The sequence below is a fragment of the Nannobrachium achirus genome, assembly GCF_963921795.1.
Source record: "Nannobrachium achirus genome assembly, chromosome: 13".
In the NCBI taxonomy this organism is placed as follows: Eukaryota; Metazoa; Chordata; class Actinopteri; order Myctophiformes; family Myctophidae; genus Nannobrachium; species Nannobrachium achirus.
The window spans coordinates 45,133,424-45,161,298 of record NC_137833.1 but is presented as its reverse complement, the minus strand read 5'-3'; the positions used below and the strand labels follow the sequence as shown (position 1 = coordinate 45,161,298).

At 40.7% G+C, this 27,875-nt stretch overlaps 1 protein-coding gene across 1 annotated transcript; it reads left to right on the top strand.

Moving 5' to 3' along the window:
* Positions 1-215: 215 nt before the first annotated feature.
* On the top strand, positions 216-15,787 carry LOC308297356 (rho GTPase-activating protein 19-like; the record flags this gene model as incomplete). Its single annotated transcript, XM_080740768.1, has 10 exons — positions 216-282; positions 3,495-3,600; positions 4,893-5,037; positions 7,978-8,058; positions 9,259-9,468; positions 9,738-9,964; positions 10,820-10,906; positions 12,035-12,100; positions 12,859-13,068; positions 15,674-15,787. Exons 1-10 carry the CDS (start codon positions 227-229, stop codon positions 15,785-15,787), a joined length of 1,302 nt encoding a protein of 433 aa, XP_080596894.1. The 5' UTR covers positions 216-226.
* Between the last annotated feature and the right edge of the window lie 12,088 nt (positions 15,788-27,875).

Here is a 27,875-nt window from a genome sequence, read left to right as displayed (position 1 = left end):
ATTGTCTTTTCATTATGGTGGAAGCTTACAGTTGCTCTGTCATGACTATCACTATCCAGCAGATGGCGGTAATGCATCAACAACGGATATGCCGTTGCCCAGAGCCTTTGAACAACCAACCAACGGCCATAAAACAAACCTCCCAAAAAAAAGATAAGAAGGTGTGAGCCAATCCTGTCCTAGGGGCGGGACTAACGAGAAAAACAGCGGAACATTCAAAAAGAACATGGCGGCTCAAAACATCCAGCAGCACAAAGACAAGAAAACAATACAAAATCAAAGGTACAGGAGACCATTAACGTTCATTGTTTAGGTTTAGAACGTGTCTTATAATTTACCGGCTAATGAAATGAAACCACATGAGCATGCACGAGAGAGAAAAACTACCTGACGTAACGTAACAGCTGTTTTAGCCATTACAGCTAGCTGCTAGCCCCTCTTACCTACCTTTTTTGAGGAAGAAGACGGTATCTTCACCAATACAAAAAAGGTAAACAGGTGTTATTGGGTCTCGAGAGGGGCTACCATTGCAGCTATCGTTAGTTATCCTGAAGAGCAGTGGTGCTTTTACTTCTACTCCACTACATCTCGATCTCTGATCCAAATATTTTACTTTTACTCCACAACATTCATTTGAAAACTTTAGTTACTAGTTACTTTGATGTAAATTACAATGTTATAAAGCATACATAAACCATTTGATGTATTACAATGTTATAAAGCATACATAAACCACTTTCGCCCTATTTTATACCTTAGCTATTTGAAAATAGCAGATATACAAGCTCAAAACGTGTCGTGATGCGAAGCATTGTGATATTGTAGATCTGCTATTTTCAAGCATTTTGTACTGTTGCTTTTGGTACTTTTAAGTAAAGTTTGATGCCGACAATTTCATACTTTTACTCAAGTACATTTTGAATTCCGGACTTGTACTTGTAACAGAGTATTTTTATACTTGCATTATTGATACTTTTACGCAAGTAAAATATCTGAGTTCTATTTCCACCACTGCTGAAGAGCTAACACAATTTTATCCCTGGTTTGATTGATTGATTGAAAACTTTTAGAAGTTTTCATAGGAAAAGGTACAGTTCATGACATGACATTTCACTGGTACAGTGGTACAAGGTCAACTAAAAAGATCAACACCTCAAAAAAGCTTTTCAAAACGTAAAATATTCTGTCATCGTTGAGTAAAGACGTTGTCCTGTTGGTGACATTCCATAGAGAGATAACAGGCAAACGTTGATCAAATTAACAATTCTTCTGCATTCTCTAATTGTAAATTAAGTAATGCATAACATATATTTAACTCTTGAGTGTGTAAGATTTTATACTCTCACAAGTTAAAGATTTATAAGGGTCAATTTGGTTACCAACTCTGCATCATTTAGCTTGGGACCACCTGGAACGCCCTCAAGGACCACTGCTGGTCCAACGTCCCCGGACCACTGGTTGAGAACACTATAACTCTATGCCGTACAACTTATGTATATTATGTTATGTGAATGTGATATTATACGGTTTGCTTGACCACAAATGCAAAAAAATATATTTAAATGGCATGTTGCTTAATAAGCCACAAGACAAGTGGTAGTGGGTCTGGGGTACCTAGGGGTGGTTAGAAGTTATCCCAATGAGAGAATCATGTATAAAGATAATGTTACCACTCTCCATAGCTCTGGTCCATACTGAGTTCTCTCTCCACTAACGCTATGGACCAGAGCTATCTCTACTGTTATCTCGCCACCTACAGTGTAGAATTTTGTACTACATTTAATCAAAAATAAACAAATTACATGACTTGAGTTTGACATGTTTGAGAACCTATGACAATATTGGTAGGTTTGATTTTTCACCTGGTATCCAGGTCATTTGTAGCACTTTAATGTGATCCTATGGTCCCAGTCCCAGATGACTTTCTATTTATTTTATAATCATCATACCTTGCTTACGGTATGTAGCTCTGGATTAAGTGCCTAAATGCCTAAATTGTCTCTGTCAGGGAAAAAAACAAACCTCATGTGATATGTCCTCGACTGTTACCTTTCAGGACTCAAATGTAAAAGTATCAGATGTACAAGCTATATTTGAAGCTTGTAGATCTGCTACTTTTGATGCTTTTGTGTGACGCTGTATTTGGTGTTATGCTTGTCCTTGAAAAAAACACAAACATTTGTCTGTGCAGGGTTTCCTGCAGGAAAAAGTCTTGACCAGGGGGGGATCTCATGGCGCACGGGCGAAGCGGGTGCGCCGAAAATTTTTGATAATTAATTAATTAATTCGAGTAATTAATTCACTTAATTTTTAATATTAATTCTTATTTTTGCCCTATAAAAAAACACATGAATGTGCCCATGATGACGGAAAACACAACTACATGCTATCATCCACATTTATTCAACATTGAATAACTTATATTGCCGGTTCGCCACCAAAGGGTTAAAAAAATAGTGTGCACGCTGGTGTACGAATTCGTGCACAGATGATGCACTATGCATGTACACGCTTTTCACAGCTTTCAAACAAAAAAATTCGCTTGGAAATCCGTTCAGGCATTCAGGAGATACCAGCCCTTATGTTTTCTTCAAATGTAAACAAACATGGCTGCCATGTTTGAAAGATAGGGTTGGTATGGGGGTTAAACATGCAATTTCGCGATCGCGATCATGCCTAGTACATTGTTGGAGGTCCAAAAAGTTTTTTTGAAAAAAAAAAAAAAAAAAAAAAGATTTTTTTTTTTTTATACCCTTGGGGGGGCGGGGGGGTTTTCTGGCCAGGCGGGGCGCCTGGCCTGTAAAGTGCTGCAGGAAACCCTGCTGTGTATGGACACATCAATGACTTCTGTAGGGCATTGATTTACAATAAAGAGTTAGAATATGGTGATATGAGGTTTCTGCCCGACAGCAACGATATAGTCATTATTTGTCTGGATGAGAGCATCTGCTAAATGCCTTGAAAGTGACCAGCTCTCACTCATCCCTAGGGCTGTCACAATTATTTGACATAATCGCAATTATTTGACATAATCGCAATTATTTGACATAATCGCAATTATTTTGTGATAATTGTTTACATGTTGAAAGATGTTTATACATGTTCAAACATTTAAAAAAAATAGTGGAAATAGCAGATCTACAAGCTCACAATGCGTCGCGAAGCGTTGTGAGCCTGTAGATCGGCTATTTCTGCTATCAATGTTCTTTTTAAAGTGTTAAGTTGTGAAATATATCCTTAATTTCTTTGTATATTTAGGTTATGTGTCATATCTGCCATGTGCAACTTCAAAGCCTGAAAGGCAAACAGAAATGTAATTGTCAACGACAAAAACACAATTAAACCGTTAATCGCAATTATTTGAGTGACAGTTAATTGTCATGTAAAATGTCATAATCGTGACAGCCCTACTCATCCCACTTCTCTCCATTGCTCTCTTTCTTGTCTCCACCCTTCTCTTTTCTACCCAATCATTCTACTGTCTATGTTAACAGCAGCACAGTGTGCATCGTCAGCCACAAGCCTGTAGGATCCCCCAAGAAGCCCGTGATCTTCAACCCAGAGTTCTTTGTGGAGCGCTTGAGACACGATCATCCCCAGGTCAGGGTTCCCACAGTCATGAAATTCCTGGAAATATTTTGAAATTAGAAAAATATTTTTCCAGTACTGGAAACGTTTTGGAATTGATCAAGGGTCCTGGAAGGTCCTGGAAAAAATAGCTATGCATTGTCTTTGGTTATTGATTTTGTTAATACCTCTGAAATGACAAATTAAACATTGGCCAAATTGTCAAATATTAGAGGCAGATCTACATGCATCTACAAATGCATCTATGCACCTATCTAGGTGTTGTGAGCAATGTAGATCTGCTATTTTCATAATAGAACTGTGTTATACAAAATTCCTCAACTCGTAGTGCTCGTCAGCGTCCCCAGTTCAAATATGATTATTTTGGGGGTCACGACCTGAGGTTGAGAACTACTGGCATACACTACCTGTCTTTGGGCATTGCGCATTGGAGTAAGCGACTTGTTAATGAGCTGAATTATTGTTATATAGTCCAGGAAATTGGGTTAAATATTCTGGAAAAGTTTTGGAAATTAATTGGTAAAAATGGGTGGGAACCCTGCCAGGTACACCGGCCTGTTGCAATTATTAGAGATAATCACAACTATTTTTTGCATACTCGTCATAATATCTTTTTAATAGTATCTGTTGAGAAATTGTTCCTACATTTTCAAAAATACAAAATTCCAAGCATACATTTATTAAATATGGTCTGTTTTAGCCATATTACATTGTACATTTTGATTGGATTTTCTTTTGTTTACAAAGCCTAAAAGACAAAAACAAATGTAATTTTGAAACCCACAATAAACTTGTCAATAGTAATTATTTGTACAACATGGATCTTCAACATTTTCAGGCCAAGGACCGCTTAGCTGAGAGAGATAAAGCAGGGACCCCCACAACCTTTTCATAGATTCCACATGGTTTAATTGTTTGACAGCACGATCGATCATCAGTGTATTTTGGATTCATGTCAATTTGTGTTTTCAGATATTTAACCACTCGAACTGTCAATACTTAATAAACTTGACCTTTCACTGTCTGCTCTTTTCCCCCTCTACACCAAAGCGCTTTGACGAAAATAGCCGATCTACAAGCTCACAACGCCTTGTGAGCTTGTAGAGCTGCTATTTCTGGCTAATGTTCTCAGAATAAAGACACTAGGGTTCAAGTGGTTAATATAAAAAGAAGAAAAAAAGTTTCTATCACACAGAGATTTGGAGAACCCCCTGTAGTAACTCTGAGGACCCCCTAGGGGTCCCGGACCCCCTGTTGAAAACCCCTGTTGTACAATTTGATGACGGTGACAACCCTGTCCGCAGGCCTTCACTGACCTGGTGCTCAGTAACATCACGCGGCTCATCGACCTCCCAGGGGAAGAGTTTGCTCAGCTCACAGGGGAAGCTGCTCCCAGGCTGCCCTCCCACACTGGCTTCCTACGCTCCTTCAACTTCCTCAAACGGAAAGGTTTGGCTAACTAACCACACTCACGGATCAAAGTTCTCAATCACCACGGCTGATTTCAGTCATTTTGATTTCATAGAAGCCATCATGTCTTCTATGGAATCATGTAGCTCAGAAAAAATGGCCTACAAGCTCTCAGAGCTTAATAGTCTCGGATGCCTCAGTCTGTGATTTCACCTGGTTGGCAGTATGTAGAACAGCAGGAACAATGGGCCTCATTCACCAATAAGTTCTTAACTTTCTTCTTAACCTGTTCTTAAATTTCTTCCTAAGTGAATTCCTAAGTGAAGTTGAGTCCGATTCATGAAACGTTCTTAGGAAGGCAAAATTGTTCTTAACTATTTTCTTATCATGATGAATGCCAATCCTCGTAACTTGAAGGGGTGTGCCAGCTAATACTAATTATCATAGGTAGACGCCCCACATATCCCAATTTGCATCCCTATTACCATAGGGAGCCACCCACAAATTCCCATATAAGGCACGACTTCATGACACTCTCTGCAGTCACACCTGTGTTTGATTGCTGTACACAGAAATCACAAGAAATCAGTCACATAAAGTTGAGAGAATGAAGTCAAGAATCCCTAAAGTGTAAAGATGGTGGAACACTAGACTCCAAACATTAAAAAGATATACTGTATATCAATACTTCTGTGGAGGTACTTCTGAAGTGAACAGCTAATTATTTGTATTTAATGAATGAATATATTTTATTATTTCACTATAGACATCAAGGTAAATTTGCTGAAATTAGAATGTTATCCATATTTCATGTTTGGAAATCGCATTATTAGTGGATATAAAACATTGTATTACTGAAAGCTGGTGGGTGGGTATAGAGAGGCTTTAAGTTAGCAGCTGCTTGGTATGTAATGGGGTGAAGTAGGGTAGGGGTGTGGTTGGGATATGGTGCAAGGGGGGCTTTCAGGTAGGAAGGGGACAGGAAAATGGGCAGCTGTTGGGATATGGGGGGGGGGGGGGGCATTTTCAGACTTGTTGAAAACTAGTCTAAAGCAGTGGTTCTAAACATTTTTATGTCAAGGACCACCACATTCTGCAGACCCCCACCTGAAAATATTTTCTGCCTGAGAAGATTTTTCAAGATTTATCATTGTTTAAAAAATATCCGATCTACAAGCTCAAAATGGGCTGTAATGGTAATGCCTTGTGAGCTTGTAGATCGGCTATTTTCAAACAAAGTTTAAAACTGGGTTAAAATGGTAAAACTCTTCCTCGTTTTACAGTTGACCCCCTGGAACTTCCTAAAGGACCCCTGGGGGTCCCCAAACCACACTTTGAGAACCACTGCTCTAAAGACATGATACAAATGTTTTGGTGATTTAAATCATATTATTATACAACTGTAGAATTGAAGAAACAATTCTAAAAATATAAATTATTTTTGCACAACATGTCACACTTAAGAACTAAAAGGCTGCCCTAAGAGTGCTCTACAGTATGCGTAGATTTCTTCTTAACATAAGAACAAATCACAGCTAAGAAAACATTGGTGTATGCCAAATCTTCGTAAAAAACTTCTTAAAAGGGTCTAAGAAGAAATTTCTTCGTAAGAACATTCGTAAGTAGGTTGGTGAATCGGGCCCAATAAGACCTGAGCCTGATTCAACAAGGCCTTCTAAATCAGTAGTACTCAACACTTACAAGATCTTTCACAAATGTTCAAAAATAGCAAATGTACGAGCTTGCAGCGCACTGAGCTTGTAGATCACTTGAGTATATACAGTACAGAGAACAATGGAACAGATGGAGTCAAACTAATGTAATGCCAACTCCTACATTCCCAGGTGCTGGTCAGGGTGGGGGGTTCCCAGTTGAAATATGATTATTCTGGGGGTCGCTGCCTGAAAAGGTTGAGAACCACTGCTCTGGTAGAAGTCAACGGCCGCATCAGGGGCTCCATGCACATTGCACATTCCACTAGAGGAACTCATTAGTGTTGTTTGTACACATGTGACCTTACATTTTATGTCTGGGTAGCTCAGTAACCCACTTGCCTTTGGGCCACAAGGTTCTGGGTTGGCTCACAGGTGTGATGTCATCACGGTGTGATTTACAATACAAACTCCCAAATCAATCCTCCTGTTCTAGGCAACACAGAAGTGTGGGGGGGATTCTTTTTTTATTTCCACACAACTCCTCCAAGGTATATTAATGACATGGTTCAATATTGAAAATGGGTGGTTTTCCCTTTAAGTACTGGTAGCTGATCGTAGGTGTTGGGCTCCACCTGAGCAGAGGGCTGGTGCATTGATAGGGGATAGACACCCTTAATCTTGGGTGATCCCAACAATAAGCCACTCCGAACCACACTTACCTACTCTTAGGATACACTCTCACAGTTAGTGTGTCACTCAGTCTGCAATGCAAGATCTCTCTGCAACACGTTTTCATTGACACTGTTGTCCAGTTGAAAATACATTAGTTTGTAAAGTGACAGCTTTCCAAAGCATCATGTTTTAGCAGGAAAGCATGATCTACAAAACAACCATTATTAACCATAATTATTTTATAATTGCATAATACCTTTCTCCCCAGATATTAACAATTTATTCTACCTGTATTATTCATGTTACATTGTCGACTAATTCTTCGTTAGATTTTATTATTAAAATATTATCTAATTATAGCCAGCCTTGGAAGATGGCTATATGATTTTCATATAAAGAGCTCTATATTCAGATAGTAATTATTGTTATAGTGTTACTCAATTTAATGGAAAACAATTTAGTCATCAATGTTCATGCATGTGAATTTCCCATGTGTCTATTTCTGATCTGCTTGTGCCAAAGCATCACAGCAGCCTGTGTAGAACAAGCGTGGGAAATTAAGTAGGTGAGACGAGGTGAAAATATTAGGAATTGTGTAATTGTCTTGTCTGCTACCGTCTGTAATTACAAGGTGCCACTTGATGCCTTTCAGATAAAGGAGTGGTTTTTGGTGCACCGCTAACCGAAGAAGGAATTGCACAGATATATCAGCTCATTGAATACCTGAGTAAAAGTAAGTACTACTTGTGTCACTGCTAGGCCTGTCACAATTGTTACATAATCGCCTGATCGCTATTATTAGAGCTAAATGCAATAACTTTTTCATTATTGTTATTTCCACCACATTGTGAACGCTCTTGGCTTCCCTAGTTTGTTCATTTAGAGAAGAATACATTAAAATAATAATTTCCCAAAATGGCCACAAGTTACAAGCTCACAACGCGTTGCAAGGCACCTCGTTGTGATCTTGTAGATCAGCTATTTAGGATCAAGTTATAGTATGTCATATTTGCCCTGTGAATATTTTTCCCTAAAAATAAATAAATGGCAGATATACAACCTCGCAGCATGGCACAAAGTGATGCACTGTGAGCTTGTAGATCATCTGTTTTTGAATAGCCAACCTATAAATGGATAAAGTGGTTAAAATTATTGTGAAGCTACTGTATATACTTGGCTTATTGTAATGAATTGGATGAAGAACTTGGATGACAGGGTGAGAGATGGCGCGAGTGAGCATGAGCTCATGCTCTATAAACGGAGAGGAATGATGTCACATGCTGAAAGTGGAGTCGGGTAGTCAACGCTTGAGTCAATAATTTATCTGAAAGCACTTTGTTCTCGCTCTCTCCCTTCTTAAAGCCTGTTTTATACTCGGCCGTATGATGGTGTGCCTTGCCAGAAACTGATCTGCAAGCTCACAAGGTGTCGCCACCAGATCTGTCGTACGACAAAGTATAAATAACACTTTAGCGTCATTTTTTGTCGAGCAACAGTGCTTCCCGAACAATGGTATTTGTAGATGAGTGATAAAGTTTCCTACATTTTGTAAAACTTCAAAAGATTTTCAGGGGGGAAAAATTCAAAATAACTTCAGAAATTAAAATGGAGTTCAAACAAATATTCCATGAAATAAAAGAAAAACATAAATAGTGTAAAAGGCAGATATACAAGCTCACAGCTTCTAGAGCAGCTATTTTCACTATTACTTGGGGCGTAAGTGGTTAATTGTCTCCACCAGGCCAAAAGGCTCGGCTGTGACTTTTTTGTCTGTGTGTCCGTCCTTGTGTCCGTCTGTGTGTCTGTGAATAGATCTCCGGCACTGTTAAAACGTACGTGAAACACAGCTGTATCACCTCTACTCTGTCCATGTCCTGGCTCTAAACATCTTCCTCTCTGTGTCTCGCTCTCCTCCTCCCTCTCACCCTGTCAGACCTCCATGTGGAGGGGTTGTTCCGTGTGCCCGGCCACAGCTTGAGGCAGGCGGCCCTGAGGGAGATGCTAAACACCGGGGAGGAGATCGATCTGGAGACGGGCGACTTCCACCCCAACGACGCGGCCACATTGCTCAAAGCTTACCTGGGAGAAATGCCTGAGCCCCTTCTCACTCACAGACATTACCAGGCCCATCTGAAGATCGGGGGTACTGTATTTGCACATGCATGCATACACTCACTCTCTGCTGCATATCGTAACACCTCAATGTAGCTGGTCATCTTGACGAAGTCCACCCCTTCTGCATAGGGAAGTTTAAAGTTGTTGCAGTCCAACAAAAGCAATAGGACATATAGATTAATTTCACATTTACAATGGCTAGTTTCAAAGAGTGTTAACGATATTTTTGGAGGACAGCTCCACTGGGGTTTAAGTTGTTAAAGCCTAACTTTGACCCCTTGCTGTGTGTGTGTTCAGAGCTGACTCGGTTCGATGACGAGGGCAACAAGACGGACGTCCCCGACAAGGAGCGTCGCATCGAAGCCTTCCAGCTGCTCTTCATGCTCCTGCCGGCCGCCAACCGCAGCCTCCTGAAGCTCCTCCTGGACCTGCTCTACCACACCGCCCGCAACCAGCACGTCAACAAGATGAACGCCATCAACCTCGCCACCATGTTCGCCCCGCACATCATCTGGCCCAAAAACGTAGGTCCCTCCCGAGGACGGTCGTCGTTTTTTTTTTTTTTTTTTTTCGGCCAGTGGTTCTCATCCTTTTCAGGCCGTGACCCTCCCCCCCCCCCCCCCCCACCCTGACGTTGGCATTACATTTAGGTTGACTCGATCGGTTCAATTGTGAAAATGGCAGATCTACATGCTCAGTTGCGAGGCGTTGTGAGCATGTAGATCTGCTATTTTCACAATTTCTGCCTCTATTTGACAGTTTAACCAGAGGTACTAAAAAGGTCTTAAAAGTCCTTAAATGCTCTATCACACTGACCGTGTCTGGCAACGCAAGGCTACTTAAATTGTCACTTTAGAAATGTGTAGATACCCTGTATACACCTATTATACTGTATGTTTACTTTTGAGTGAGAAAACGGTTGAGTGATATGTAATCTAAACATTGTAAACATTAAGCTAAACATCTGGGGACCCACCAAAATAATTTGGTGACCCCCCCTGGGGGTCCTGACCCACAGGTTGAGAACCACTGTTTTAGGCTATAGCTCTTGTCTGCTAGAATACGTACTTAAAGGGGTGCAAGTGATGCGTTTTGTGTAATAGTTTGTTCAGTAACAGCTGTCTCCCTGTCTCTACAGCTCTTTATTAAACAAAGTACATTTTCAGGTTGGGATATGAATTCTAAACGAGGAACCGCACAAAGATTGTCACTCGGCTTCAATTTTATATTGTTCCAGACAACTCAAGTTTTTGTTTTTGTTTCATCACTTCCAATTTCACAGTTTAGCCTGGAGTAACACAGAGGATTAGGACTTTGCCTGGCAAACTGTTCAGTCATGAGATTGAATTTTTGCTTTAATCCATGTGCTTGCATTTCAGGTGACCGCCAGCAGCCTGCATGGAAACATCCAGAGACTGAATAACGGCGTAGCCTTCCTCATCAAACACTCCCAGAAACTCTTCAGGGTGATTGCTCTGCTCTCCTATTCACTGCTCTGCCACAATCACAATTTTTATTCCCAGCACTTTGGACGGATTAACTATACATTGAATCTAATATCCCACTCGGTTTTATTGGTGACATTTGCAGTTTTTTCTTTAAATATTCACTGGGTTAGAGAGATACTTTGTTATATTCCCTTGGCTTACTTTCATACAAAGATGACAATGCATGGTTTAAATTAATTGACATTTGAAAAAAAGAACGATGGAAGTAAACATAACAATAACATGCATATTGCAACAATAACATGCATATTACAAAGATCTGTTCTATTTATGTAGGGCAGGGGTCGACAACCTTTTTGATAGTCAGATAGTCAGTATAATTTTGACACTACCTCAAAATGTAATTTCCAACTGATTAAGATTGTCCATAGGCCTCCCAGACTACCTCCCCAGTTATAGTTAGGAGTTTGAATTATTTGCATGATGTCATTTGTATATAGATGTGAGGAAACTGAAACATTTATTTTAAAAGAAAAAAACTCTCTCACACTCAATGGTTCAGGTTTATTAGTCACATGCATATCCATACAGGTACAGACATACAATGAAATGCTTGTGCCAGGAGCACTCTCAGCCTTATTACACACAAAAACATCAACCCACAACAACAAGTCACCCAAGACAACCCAAAAACAACAAAAACCATACTGTGTAACAGTGTACAGTTTAAAAACTGCGTACAGTGCACATGACTACCTAGGTCTCGCTTTCATCTCTTCGTTAAGCAACCTGATTGCTTGAGCATAAAAACTATTACTGAGACGGGTGGTGTGCGATGAGATGCTCTGGTAACGTTTTTTGGATGGGAGGAGATAGAACAGGGAATGGGCGGGATGACTGCTGTCCTTTAAGATGTTCTCTGTCTTTTTCTTACAGCGTGTGTTATAGATTGTGTGTAGCTGTGGTAATTCTGTGCCAATGATTTTGGCAGCTCTCTTCACAATTCTCTGTAACTGTGTCATGTCAGTGTTTGTGCCAGTAATAACCCTCCCTTGTGCCAATGTTGGCCCCTGTGCCTGATGTAGGGTGTAGATGGCTCAGCCTTTAAAAGTGATATATTTTTTTGATTGTTCTGTTCTTTCAAAGGCACCCGTCTATATTAAAGAATACTCCCAATTAGTCTTCACCGGGTCCAGAAACAAACAGTCACAGGTCAGTCTCTCTCCCCTACCTTGCTCTCTCTTTCTCGCTTCTCCTAGTGTCTCTCTCGTGTTTTTGAGTGTTGGTCACACCGTCTCCTTAGCGTGACTGTGTGTAGGTTACTATGCGTGTTACTAAGTGGTTTCATTTGATATGATAATGACACAATGACATATGATACGGTCAAGCTGTGTTATACCAACCAAAAAGATAAGCAATGACCCTCTATCTGAAAGAGGATAATTTGAATTGGAAATCACACCATAGATCACATCATATAAGAACCACGTTCCAGAAATAAACCACCCTGGGCAATTTTGTCAGATATGACTGAACATGATAGTCTAACACTTTCACTCAGAACCTTTGGTTCTCAACCTTATTCTGGATCGGGGCCCACTTGAACATTTCGAAAGTATGACTAAATAACCACACGTGTAAAACAGTTTCTTTCCCTCCATTTCCTGGAAAGTAACTGATTTGGACATGCACAGTTTGTTTCCACCTGACAGCTGCGATATTATGTTCAACTGGTTTGATTCTTACAGTGGACTTGATTTCTTTCTCTCCTTTATTCATGGGTTGCATTTGTAGTCCTAAGCCGGCCATATTGAGGACCAACACAGGTGTTCAATTTGTCTGATTGGCATAGAACCAATGTTCTACGTTAATCAAAACACCTGTGTTGGTCCTCAAAATGGCTGGTGTAGGACTACAAATGCAACCCATGAATTATTTGTGACGTATTCCTCATGGTGTCGCCCTCCTAGGACGACCTGGCACTGTGTACTGGGACCGGAGGCAGGTCACAGTCTGTTGAGGACGTGGTGCCGGAGAGCGCCGCCGCCTCCTCCTCCACCTCCGTCGGGTCAGCGGGAGGCGCTGTGGCTCAGAACCACACTGCCGCCGCCCTCAGGGAGCTGTACCAGCAGGTCAGCAGCATGCCCGAGTCTGCCAAGAAGAAGAAACTCATCAGACAGGTGGGTCACGCTCGCACGGGTGAGGTCATTAACTGAAGAGCATAGAGCAGCACTGGGGTCGACACGTTTCCATGCACAAGTGAATAACTCCATTTTCTTTATTTCCTTTCAAACCAACCTTTATTGTCTCCACCAGCCGAAGGCTGAGGGAGAGTATGTTTTCCCCTCCGTCCGTCCGTCCGTGCGTCCGTCCGTGTGTCCGTCCGTCCGTGTGTCCGTCCGTGTGTCCTCGCAGTTTGTGTGCAGCTAATCTCAGTCGCCGTTGGCCCGGTCGCTGCCAAAGTGAGCACACACATTCCCTGGATCCCAATCTAGAACCTCTGCCCTAAATCTTTCAAATGGGCTTTTTCTAGCGCCACCTAGTGGCCGATGTTCGCAAGACACATTTCTGTGCACTACTCTTACAGATTTTGTCCAAAAATCCTACAAATCGGTAGGCAGTATCTCGACAGTCATGTGATCGACACGGATCTGTCCGATTTTTCATATTCCATCCTGATTGGCTAAGATTGGCTTCCAAAGTTTGTGGGATTGAGCCGTTTGGAACAAAATGCCTCAAATCCCAAACGCAAAGTGCAATTATCATGAAATCGCGCACACACGTTCCCACTAGGTCGAAGAAGAAATGCCACTTAAAATTTTTGAAAGCAGCCTCATGGTGGCGCTATAACAGGCCGATTTGAGGTTTTACCTATAACTCCATCGATCAGTTTCAAACTTTGTAAGCGCATTCCCTAGAGGCCAAGGAAAAACCCTTTCCCTGCATTTTTCACATCAGACTTTTATAGCGCCACCAGGAGGCCGACTTAAGTAAAACACAATTTTTCCTATTATTCCTTGAGATTTTATCCAAAAATCATGCAAATCGGTACACAGTATCTCTATAGTCATGTGATCAAGTACGATCCGTCTGATATTTCATATTCCATCCTGATTGGCTAATATTGGCTTCCAAAGTTTGCAGGATTGCTCAGTTTTTGAACAAAATGCCTCAAATCATCAACGCAGCTTGCGATTACCGTGAAATTTGCCACACATATTCCCACTAGGTCAAGGAACAAATGCTACCTTTTTCACATTGGCCTGTTATAGCGCCACCAGCAGGTAGACTTTAGCAAAACACATTTTTGGAACACAATGCTTCAAATCATGCATGCAGCGTCCGATTGCCATGAAAGATCTAAGGTGAAGAACATATGCCACCCTTTTTACATTGGCCTATTATACAGTAGCACCACCAGGATGCACAGCCTGGTGGAGACCTGTGCTCGGAAGAGCACTGCTTCTAGTTATTTTATGATTTCAAAAGAAAATCTGAAATGTTTCGGGAATTGGAGTGTTTCTATTCAGCCGCGGCTGGCCCATGCAGTAAGCTACAGTTTTAATATAAAACGATAACTGACGCGTCAAATGCGTCGTGGGCACTGGGAGACGTCAAAGAGTTTGACGTGTGGTCGTGTCGTGGACATCCAATGTGTTAACACATCGCCTGCCAGGTATTCATTAATTCATCCGCCTGTGCCAGGGTTTTTTGTTGTCTTATTTTGCTGACCCACGGGCCATGGAACACCCCATGTGACCATAATGTAAACGCAAGCTATCTGTTACGTCTGACGATCTTTTCTTCATTCACCCAGAAAAGAACAATTGTAACCGTTACAATCAGTTGTTGTTAACGTGTAGTGCTACTTCTAGAAGTGGGGGAGCACCCCATAACGCACATGCACACACATTGACATGCACACACACATAAACATGCACGTTCGCAACACGTGCAGACTTGCACACACTGTAAAAACATGCAGACCCAATATAATAGCCTGCAATACAGCAGGTTAATAAGTTAGGCTGTTCTTGCTTTTTGTGCTTCTCCCTAGTTTTGAGGTTTGAATGTTTTGAATTATGTTCCTTTTAATATATTTATATTTTTAGAGGTTTCAGGTTTTGATTAAACAATTTGCCACTTTAGAGGATATTTTCACCTCCATAAGATGCAAATCCAAGTTCCAGACTATTGTTCTTGGCGTTTTTACTCATCATCTCATGTAACCTTTTTCTCAAAGGGTTTTCCCATTGAAGTGTTTTTACTCATCATCTCATGTAACCCTTCAGCCAATCAGACATCACGAATTCCCCGTACATATATTTCCGCGCAATGTGCACAGACTTTTTATACCTGAACTTTGGACCAAAATGCCTCAAATCATGCATGCAGCGTCCGATTTTAAGAACACATGGCACCCTTTTCACATTGGCCTATTATAGCGCCACCAGAAGGCCACAAGAACCTACCTGACCTGGCGGAGACCTGTGCTCAGAAGAGCACTGCTTATAGTTTTTCTTAGATTTCTTTTTCCCTGCTTTTCCTGCTTTTTTCCTTGCTTCTTTCTTTTGCTTTTTCCTGCTTGGCCACTTTATTTTTGCCTGCAGCTATATTTTACGTTCTTATGTCGTTTTGTTTTATATATATTTGGTTTATATATATATTCATGTTACAGTCTGCAGGGATGTCACACCAAGATGTCACTCACGGCACATAAGAGAGACACATGAACCTTCTTGAATGTGTGTTTGAGGGTTGCCTCCATGTCTTTGTATTTTGCAGTTTGAAAAGCAGGGCTTCGGGACACCTGTACCTGACCCTGAGTCGCCCTTCAGCAGGAACCATCGGCGCGCACGCTCCTTCGGCGGAATTATGAAGGTGACTCGACTCATTTGAACCCACTAAGACCATAGCCCCATTCTAAAATGCCGTCTAATTTTTTTTTTCTCTCTCTCTCTGATAAACTAATGTTGCTATATCGGTGGTTCTCAGATATTTTCATGTCAAGAACCCCCAAAATTTATATGTATTTGACCACCGACACACACATGAAAACATTTTGTTCCAGGGACCCCACAGAAGCAAAGATTTGATTTGTTAAAATGTTTGCTTTATATATATATATATATATATATATATATATATATATATATATATTCAAACCACATGCTTTCCACTCAAACGAGTAGTTTATCCAATTTTATTCCACCATAATTTGTTACATTATTGCAATAAAAAAGTATGATGGACTATTCTTTCAATAATGTAATCACTATGAGCCGTTTTCTCATGCACAATTATAACATTTAGACAATTATATATAATTTAAACCCAACTATTGTTTCCTAACAGGGTCTCTAGGACATAATCATTTGAAATGGGGGTCCACGGTCCCATCAAAGTTAAACCAGAGGTCCATGACATGAAACCTTTGCAAAAAGTTTAAATCTGAGGCCTATAGACTTTGTCCTGTGATGAATAGTGAACATAGGTTATCTGCAAGCTAACAACGTGTCCTATGATGAATAGCGAACATGGCTGATCTGCAAGCTAACAACGTTTGTCTGTGTGTGTGTGTGTGTGTGTGTGTGCACGCCAGAGGAGAGTGCTGGGAAGCCAGACGTCGGTGGACAAAAGACATGTCAGAGATGTGTTTCCTGGGCCCCATGGTTCACCGGAGAGCCAGGGAAAAGAGAATGTCAGCTTTGACAGCTGAGTGAGTATGACATCTTCACAACACCTTAAAGGAGTAGTTCACCCCCAAAATAACATTTTTTTTATTGATTACTCACGCCATGGAGACTTGAGTTCAATAATAGTTTTTCGTATTTGTCGCATTCCTAAGACAAAACATTTATTTTATTACATTTACCCCCATTGATTCCGGATGGGGACCCGAATCTATTTGGGTCCCCATCCGGAATCAATGGGGGTACATTTATTGTAATCAAATTATTGTCTTAGGAATGTGACAAAAAACAAAAAATATTATTGAACTCAAGTCTGCATGGCATGCGTAATCAATAGAAAAAAAGTCATTTTGGGGGTGAACTACTCCTTTAAACATGTTGCTGTATTTGAATTTACAATATTAAACCGACCCGACAGTTAGGTTCAAGAGGGCGTATTTGTCACTCATTTCTACAGGTACAAGCAGCGAAATGTTGGTGGGACATGTTCCACAAGAATGTACAACTATACGAGAAACGTCACAGCTTGTCCGCGTCCATCCGTGTGGACGTGTACACATTTTTACGGTTTACGGTCTATGGGTTTGCCGCTTGGATATCATGCTCTGATGTCACTGTGATGTCAGGGGAACCACTCTACCAGAATGGGTTTGCCGCTCTAAAATCACGCTCCGGCTTCACTGTGATGTCACACTAACAGAATCCCTTTTATGCCCATATATGGAGTTCCCTGATGTCATCAATAGTATTGATGCCTTGTTAGAGAGATCCCTGTGATGCCAGGGGGAACAAATCCCTTTTATGCCCATATATGGAGATATGGAGATCCCTGTGATGCCAGGCGGTCAAATCCCTTTTATGCCCATATATGGAGATCCCTGATCTCCACATCACTGGGCGAGGTCGCTTGTCGCCCTGAGGCGTCTTACTAGTACTAATACTGGATGTAATACAAACACAAACAAGGTCAAGTCTAAAGATAATATACTGTATTTTAACGTAATATTTATTAGATAAAGGATATTGCTGGCTTTTGTTTAGACTAACACAGGACTTAATAGTTGGTGAGGTTTTTTTTGCCTCGCGTTGTACGAATCTGCCCCCTGCCGGCGTATATTGTGTGATAGTCTGGCAACCCGAGGCTAAGGTTTTGTCCTACGCGCTGTGAAGGTTAGAGATCTGGACAAATTGCTTACATAATTGCAGATATTGATGTTGGAAAAAAGTCAAATAATGACTGATACGTATCGGCCAAGTGGATACATCAGTTAGACAGGGTTAGGGTTAAGTGAAAGACTGTGTTCTCAATACGATTTTAACTTCTAATTTCTAACCTCAAACAACTAATTACATTTTTCTTCTTTCTTTCCATTTTCCATAGGATTCTTCTGGTCTTAAAGGATGTCCCTTTCAACATCCAAGGACTGCTTTATTTTCTTTCTAGCATTTAGCGTAAGGGTTTTTAAATGTGATATACTATTAGGTCAGCAAGAAGACACATTTAGCTGTTCTTTTCTAGAGCACACACTGTGAATTTAACATTGTTTTCAGCAGAGTTTGTTGTTTGTTTACTGTGTGACTGAGTTTGTACAAAAACTTAGATGTGTTTTCCACTGGGTAGACTGGTGCTCGATTTAGAGATTCCTAGAGAAGTCAGGCATTTCTGAAACTAGAATCTACTTGTTGCGAGAAAACAACAATCTGTTTGAGTTCAGTACTAATTATTAATTAATACTAATTTAATTCCCTACAGAGATTACTTTTATATGGGAGATTTGATTCATAGAGGATGTTTTATATTTGAGCAGAAATAATGTCAATGTCCACTTTACTGTAAAGCCTGATTTATACCTCAATGCACACAGGAGTTGCACGCTGGAAACGGCCAATCTACAAGCTCACATCACAGTGTGATGCCTCGTGAGCTTGCAGATCGGCTTTATTCGGCACGCGACACAGTCGTATGGGTATAAATTAAGCATAACTTATCCCCAGATTTGATTTGATATCCTCCTCAACAAAATGAAGAGATACAAGAAATCTGTATAAAGGGGTGGAACACTTGCTTTATAAGCATTCATTGTCTCATGAGCTCAGAGTTCTGTAGTCTTAATGCATGCAATGTATTGATAGAAAAGTTAATTTAATGAGCTGGTAAAAAGACTTTGCAGTCATATAGATAATAAGTTAATTGAGTTTTGCTTGTTGAAATGCTTTATAGTGGCTTTTGTTATATGAACATAGTTTACATGGACCGTTTAATTTCCTGCGAGACATACTGCTGATAGACTGACAGACTATTGCCATAGAATTGGCGGTGTATTCAGTCATTTCAAGTGCCTTAAATGCCTCATTACTATATAATATTGAATGCGGCATCTGTATTTAGCTCCTTTTATGTAGCTTGACTTTGCTTTTATATAGTGTATCTGTGTATATAAGTACAGTGTGTACCTGTAGCCTTAAGCCCAATTTATACTTAGTTGTGCGACTGACTTATGCGGATAATACAAGCACACAACTGCGGATGCGACTTAGGACGCCAATCTTTAGCGCACAACACCATTGTATGGTGGAGCGTAAACAAGGCATTAAGGCAGTTCTGAGATCAGCTAATTAGTCAAATTTCAAATTACAGACTGAAGAGTTGAAGACTGAAGAGAACAAAGTACTGGTAATACCCTCTTTGTGCAAGTGGTGATCATTTTCGTTTAAGGTTTTTCTTCTCTCACTTTATCCAATGCTGTGATGTGATTGTTAAACTACTGTGTGTTTTTTTATAGTGTTGTTTTTATACTTTCTATGCATTTCATTTTAATGAACAGTTTAATTGCTTATTTTTAAGCAAAATGCTCAGCTATGCAATATTGACCAAGAAGTTAATTTAATTGTGCTATATCTTGGGCTTGTTCTCTTTTTCTTAATGTCAACTGTGACGGAAGGTTAATCTGCTGTTGGTATTTCACGCTGGTCTTTTATTGCAGGGGAAAAGAATACACCACTGTTACATTTATAAAACAACAAAAAAGGCTTATCTGTCAAATCAGGTGCCATTAGGAGTGCAGTACACATGCATACGGATATTATGCCCACATGCACAATAATAGCTCTCCAAGCACCTTATTTATTGATGCAGTTTTATTTTGGCTCTAACAAAACATGTTGAGGTTTAGTATGAGCTTTCTGTTACATTTGATAAAAAAAATGTGTTAAAGGCACCATTGCCAGATTTACACTTGACGTAGGCTGTTGTTAATGTGAATCCCTGCAATATACCTTTAATTAAAAGACTGAAGCTGGCTTTGTGGTTGTAATTGTATCTGAATAAGAGCATGCATGCATGCAATTATAGTAGAATAACTGTGTGTCTTTTAAAAATGAAATTCTGAATTCTTATCTGGAAAAAACGAAGGATTCTGGAGGACCAAGTCTGTACATGTAATTCATTCATAATTTGCCCTCGTTTGTGGTTGCTGTGGTCTGGCCGTTTGCAGCATGAGCCTGCAGTTCTTTTTCACCACCACAAGGTGGTTCTGTCTAGAAGCAAATGGCCAGCGACAAGTCCCCATTGTCCTGCTTTGAATCGAGGCGCTGTGAGCTTGTCATCTGCCATTTTCAAATTCATAATCTAATAATGTATATTTGCAAAGTAACTAGTAACGTTTTCAAATGATTGTAATGGATTAAAAGTATAATGGGCTATTTGCCTCTGAAATGTAAAAAAGTAAAAGTACAGAAAATTGGAAACGCTTCAGTAAAGTAAAAGTAGGCTACCTCAAAGTTGTACTTATGTAAGTAAATGTAGCCTACTTATAGTTACTTTCCATCACTGATATTGGGGCCAGATGCAGCTTTTGTAGTTTGCTTTCCAGTTCACATTAAAACACTACAGCAGATTAAAAACATGTCAGTAAGAACACAGCTGCACCAAACAAATTACCAACTTGACACACCTCGCAACCATTATCAATTTGATTAGCTGCAGCTGTGTTTCTTACATCACTGCCTAGGGCTAGGCCTACCATAAGTGTTCAAATGTTTTCATGTCAAGGACCCCAAAATTGACACTTATTATCCCGCGGACCCCCATTTGGACAGATATGTCAGGGACCCTCAAGTTTTACGGCTTGAGAGTGACTTTCAACCATTTTAATTGAATTGTAAAATCAATATTAATTTAACTCTGAGTGTACAGACACATAAGGGTCCATTTGGTCCCTAACTAACTATCATTTATATGGGGACCCCCTGGAACTCTCTCAAGGACCCCTGGGGGTCCCCGGACCCCCCCTTGAGGACCACGCCCTTCAGCCTGAGTATAGCCTGCTATGTTTTCACCCTGCTGTAGTTCAAGTAACCTGAAGTGGAAAACGAACTACAATATCATCCTATATGGGTTACGCCCCTGCCTGCATCCAGTGACCGTGACCGAGCCAACATCACTACATCAGTGTCTTCCTGGTCTCAAGGTAAGAATCTGTAAAACCCGAAAACAACCTCTCTTGTGTAAAACAAAGGAGATGACACATTTGTGTTAAATTAAAGTGATTTAACATTTTCATTCAAATATGTGTCAACATAGGCTATTATTCGATTGGAACATAGATTTTCTGTGTCATTGGTCCATGTCTACTCTTTGTAGTTACAGTCAAATACGTAGTAGCCTGACATCTCTGAGCACAGAGATCGTTCTGAAAACGAACAATGTTTTGTAATGTAAAACAATTATAATATAATCATTAGGCCTAGAGGGCTACAAGCAGTGGATTTAAAGGAAGGACTTTTAAAAATGTTAGCTAACTGGGCCTGGCTGTCACATTCAACCTTAAAGTAAAACAATATTAAACCTATTTGCATGCAGAATAACAAGGCAAGTCAAAATGTATAGCACATCAGCTGTTTGGCTGAAATGTATAGGACTGAAGTGGTTAATGTATGTTTTGTAGGCCTAATAAAGTAAGTAGGCTAGTAGCTAAAGTTTTCATATAATTGTAGTGGAGTAAAAGTAGGCCTACAATATTTTCCTCTGAGATGTAAAGGGGTAAAAGTATTGAAATTTGTAAATACTGAAGAAAGAAAATAGGCCTACCTAAAAAAGAAAGTAGGCCTACATAGCCTACTTGAGTACATGTACAGAAACCTGCCTACCAATGACATCACCACTGGGGATTCCAAGCAAACTATTATTCTTGCATTGAATATGTTTTTTTTTATAGAGGTTAAGGTTGGAGTATAAGTAGGCATATAGAGGTTAGGAATAAGCTTAGGGTCATAGTTTTACTACTGGGGTTAAGTTTAGGAATACGTTTAGTTTTAGTCATAATTTTAGTGAGGTAGGTTAGAAATTAGGTTATGTTTAGGCATAGTTTTATGAGGTTACGTTTAGGATTAGGAATACCTGATTGGCGACCGCTTTGAGGTCGCCGGATTTGACCCGGGATGAGCATATTAGTGAGGACCAATTGCATGAAGATGGGGTGAAAATGGGGTGAAGGTCCTCTTTGAAATGAATGAAATCACAATGACAAAAAAATAACAAACATTTCTGTGTTCCGCCAAAGGTCTACAGCAGTGGTTCTCAACCTGTGGTACGTATACTGGTACATTGGCCCCCCCTCTGGTGGTAAGAGGAGTTTCCCAAAAATGAGTGAGTGAAATATGTACCGGTATATTAAACTACAGGCAGTTCTTCTGACAAGCAATTGATTGAAATTGGCTCTCCAGCCGTGCTGAAATGAGCATGAATGAAGAATGGGTCAATCACATCAGTATATCATCAGTTTACAAGAGAAGTTCACAAATGTGGTAGCTAAATCTGTCCGCTGACCAGTTCATCGAATTATTGGCTTTGGAATGCAACTAAAACAAGGAATAAATTGGCCTCCTGTGTTAACTGTGCACACAGCGCATAGCTGAATAGGATGGGGTAGGCCTACGAACCTATATTTTAACATCAGTTATAATGGTGGTACTTGGAGAGAGATATTTTCTGAGGTGGTACTTGGTGTAAAAAGGTTGAGAACCACTGGTCTACAGCACACACAAAAGGTGGAGGATGAAGAAAACGCTAAATGAATGTTGCAATGTTCACAGTAAAAGCCACAAATAAAGCATGCCATATTCGCGTATAGGGAGAGTGGGTAGAGAGAGTTAGAGTCAATAAAGAAGAGGGCAAGTTCTCCACAATAGCAAGAATGTCCCAGTGTGTCATTATGTCGTCCATGTCAATGCATGCTTGGTATTGTAAGTATATGTTGGTACACATCTGTTACAGACCTCCGCCGGGGTCCTGCTCTTTCTCCCTGTTCTCTAAATACCCAACAGACAGCTAACCCTGATAGAAATAGTATTGTTCTCCGGCGAACGCGCCAGTCGAAGCGGTTTTTATTTAGCATTCTTTCTCCAGAAGGGGCATTATGACTGTAGAAATGACCCAGACATACTATAATCAACTGTGCATTATCTCGGTCGCTTGCAAAGCCACAAGCATAAATACTCGGTCAGTATACATGCAGGAACCTATAGCCCTCTGTGTGTGTGTGTGTGTGTGTGTGTGTGTGTGTGTGTGTGTGTGTGTGTGTGTGTGTGTGTGTGTGTGTGTGTGTGTGTGTGTGTGTGTGTGTGTGTGTGTGTGTGTGTGTGTTCTTTTTTTAATCATCATTCAAGACTAAAGTTCCTTCATATAGTTAAGTTTGTTTTTAGGGAGTCGAAAATAATCTTGGGGTTTAGCATTTAAATGTTGATTTGTCTACGTCCAAGCTGGAGGTGCCTATTTTTAACCTTTTATGTTGTATACAAGGGTGATTTTGAGAGTAGATCTCCCAATGGAATTATTTACTATTAATATAGATAGCTGGCTCTGAACTTCAGCATTGGCATACAATGAATGGGATTTGGGTACATTGAATCAAACCACACTGTGTTCACACCACACTGTACTGTACTGTACTGTACTGTACTGTACTGTACTGTACTGTACTGTTCTACACCGAAAGGCACTGAACTGCACTATATCACACTAGCCTACTCTGCACAATTTCACAAAAGCTTCCATTGGTAGCTCCTGCTTTTACATCTCAGAAATTAGCACCACGGATTTCAAGATTGCTTTCCTGCTCCCGCTTTGGAAGAGAACACTCACATAGACACACTCACACACAGAGATAGACCTTCTTTAGGCTGCAGGAATTCTCAAGTCTGGTTACTTCCTAAATCCAACGACATCTTATAATAAGGCCTATTGTTTAACGAGCTCTCCCCTCCCAGACTAATTGTAATAAATTGGCTAACATGTCCTCCCACATCTTTCGACAGCGGCAGAATAATTCCTGCAGTGTATTTTTGCGTGTTGCATTCCTATCACGGCTCTGTGCGAGCGGAGGGGCCATCACCACCACCCCTATTACCACTAAACGCCACTGTCTCCTCTTTAATTAGCCATTCATGAAGGGAAGATCTACAATACACTGACACTTTTACAGGGCCAGATGGGGCTCTCGCTGAGGTGCTGTAGGTGTCTGTGTGCGCGCATGCATGCGCGGGCGCCTACGGTGAGCATGTGCGTGCGAGCACGCGCGCATGTTTTGGATACAGCCGGGCACGCCTCAGCACAAGGACAGAGTACACATGCTCATTCTTGTCTCTGAATTGTACGCATTAGAATCCTCAGTGATCAGTAGTCCATTTGTATCTTCAGTGCTGTAAAGTAGCTAAATACATTTACTTGAGTACAGTTCTGAGGTGCTTATACTCAAGTAATTGTATGACATTTTCTGCTACTTTATAGTTCCACTCCATTTTACTTTGAAGGCAAGCATTTGTATTTTTTACTCCATTAGAGTTGTTTGATCATTTTAGTTACTAAACAAAATATAAATTGTGAAATTAAATTCAGATGTACTGTATTATTGAGACCAAAGGTCACAGTTTAGCATGTGAAACGGCACTGTCTGGACGTGTACACATTTTTACGGTCTATGGGTTTGCCGCTCTGACATCACGCTATGACTGTGATGGCATGGGAACCACTCTAACAGTATTTACTTTTATGCCCATATGGAGATCCCTCATGTCATCGATATTAAGCCCATATCTAACAGGACTTCATATGGGAATGCCCATACAGCCCATACTGTATCTGTGTGGCTGGTTCAGATAGGGATCTCCATATATGGGCATAAAAGGGATTGTATGTATGATGTCAGATGTGATAGACGTCATAGGATATTCACATACCAAATAACTGAGTAAGCATCTTTGGGGTCTCACAACATATCCCATACACAGTACATGGATCTTCATACCAGGGGTCTCCATATATGGGTAACTGGTCCGACATACTGTACATCACTGGCCAGATGGCCAAGACACCTCAGGGCTTGTTGACCTGAGGCGTCTTACTAGTTATTCATATAGATTGTGTTATAGTCACAAGCTGCCCAAGTTAAAATAAGCCCCTCCTGTAGCAGCTGCAGCTACCTTAAAGGTTTTTAGGGTGGTCGAAACTGTTACTTTTCAGGTCAAAAGTAGCAAAAGTTGTAGATCCACAAGCTCCAAACAGGTTGCTTTGTGCAGCACTCCCTGTTTTCTAGAGTTAAAATATGGAGATAAGAGGTTTCTGCCCGACAACAATGATATATAGCAACATAGGATTTTTCAGAAAACTGTTAGGATTTGGAGGTAATTAATTTGTAGAATCGGCCTCAGGTCTTAATGGGTTAATGGATTCCAATTCTGTTCTCCTTTACAGACTATATTTCCCCTCCTCTCTCTCTCTCTCTCTCTCTCTCTCTCTCTCTCTCCCTCATCCATGCAGCCAGAGACATTGGGGTTCCAGGGTCCTTGTGTGATTGTGCTGTGGTGTTTATGTTGGGAGGCGTCCACCCCGCTGCAGAGTCCCCCGACAGGAGACCCCGTGGCCGGAGCCAGAAGGAGTCGGTGCAGCCCTGCTGCTGCTGGCTGAATAAAACCAGAGGTGTTTATTTCATTGTTTGCATAGAACTGTGAACATGGCACGCTGCTAGCTAGAGCTCCACTCATAAAAGTGCACACACACACACACACATACAAAGAGAAAGGAAAAGTTTCCCATTGCTACCTTGCCTTAGCACAGTGGTTCTCAAACTGGGGGTCGGGGCCCCAAGTGGGGTCTCCAAATTATTTTGTGGGGTCCCCAGATGATTAACTTAATGTGCAACATTGTTTTCTCTCTCAACAAAGTTTAAGTGTATAGAGGGTATCTGCACATTTCTAAAGTGACAATTTAAGGACGTTTTAATACATCTAAAATGACAAATTAAATATTGGCCAAATTGTCAAATATAGAGGCAGAAATTGTGAAAATAGCCGATCTACACACCGATCTGTTCTTGTGAGCATGTAGATCTGCTATTTTCACAATAGAACTGTGTCATACAAAATGTAATGGGGGGGTGTCCAGTTGAAATATGATTATTTTGGGGGTTGCGGCCAGAAAAAGTTAAGAACCGCTGCCTTAGCACATAAGTACACATCCACACACCATCCACACACCGTGGAGTCCTTATTAATTTAACAACTTAAATCCTATATCGTTGCTGTCGGGCAGAAACCTCTTATCTCTCCACATTTTAAGCTTTTGTGTTTTTTCGTAAATGCATGCCCTACTGTCATACACTACAGCAGGGGTCTTCAACAGGGGGTCCGGGACCCCTAGGGCAGGGGTTCCCAAACTTTTTTGTCTCAGGGCACCCCATAAATATTTGTTTTAATCCGAGGCACCCCTACATTATAATTTTCACTCCCAGCACCTTATATTTATAGCATATTGTCGATGTCGGGTGGAAATGTTGTATGTCCAAAACTGTTCGTTTTGTATTTATCATCTATAAAATGTACTAAACTAGTGAAAACAGCAGATCTACAAGCGTGTGCTTGTAGATTGGCTGTTTTCACTAGTTTTGTGCGACAGTCTTGTATGATGAAGCAGGGCTTTGCTTTACCAAAAGACGTACACTTTTGAAACTTGGAGATACAAGGTTTCTGCCTGACAGTGACGATATTTTAGTGATTATGTTGCGAGGAAAACGTTGAGATAATAGCCACTTTGGTTAGAACTGACTGAAAACAACTTTTTACTTAAAGTTTAAAATAATACTAAATATTTTTGTGTGTCCAAATAAATTCCATATATTATCAAATGATCTCGCGGCACCCCTGGACTGCCGTCGCGGCACCCCAGGGTGCCCCGTCACCCACTTTGAAAACCCCTGCCCTAGGGGGTCCTCAGATTTACTACAGGGGGTCCTCCAAATCTTTGTGTGATAGAAACCTTTTTTCTATGTTTTTATATTAACCACTTGAACCCTATAGCGTCCATATTCTGAGAACTTAAGCCAAAAATAGCAGATCTACAAGCTCAAAACGCCTCGCGCTGCTAGGCGTTGTGAGCTTGTAGATCTGCTATTTTTTGGCAAAGAGGTTTGGTGTAGAGGGGGAAAAGAGTATACTAAGTACTGTACAGTGTGAAAGGTGAAGTTTATTAAGTATTGACAGTTCAAGTGGTTAAATATCTGAAAACACAAATTGAGAAATCCAAAATACACTGATGATCGTGCTGTCAAACGATGAAACTATATGGAATCTATGAAAAGGTTGTGGGGGTCCCTGCTTCATCTCTCTCTCAACTAAGGGGTCCTTGGCCTGAAAACATTGAAGACCCCTGCACTACAGCATCACACAAAAGTAGCAGAACCATAAGCTCATAGCGCGGCACTCAGCGTGTGACACAGGGGAGGATGTCGCTTCAGGCAGTACTACTTGTCAACCAGTAGATGTCCTACCGGTCACCAGGGTCTAAAAGTCTCAATGGAAGAGTAGGGAGACCACCTCCAACCACTGCACATGTTATGTTGTATTAACATTCTGTCCCACACACAGCGGTTAAAGTAAACTACCAATTTTATTTATCATTAAATAAGATCCAAATTGCAGCTTTAACTGCGATTCCACACACTGAACACTGTTGTTTATTGCAGTGGGAGAAAAGCAACAGAATGTAGGCCTACAGCTCCAACATTTGACCGAGTGTGTGAGTCTGTCCGCTGTTGAGCAGCCTAAGGCATGCACCGCTCACTCCCCACTGGGTGGGATTCTTTTACTTCTCTCAGAGTTAAACACTTTTGCAGTGAATGTTCTCTGGAATGGAGTGATCAAGACACGTGAACCATGCACTTGATTGATCTGGGTATTGATCTTGGCCTCTTGATCATTTTAGGTGCAATGAAATCATAGAGCTCTAATGGCTCGCTAGATGC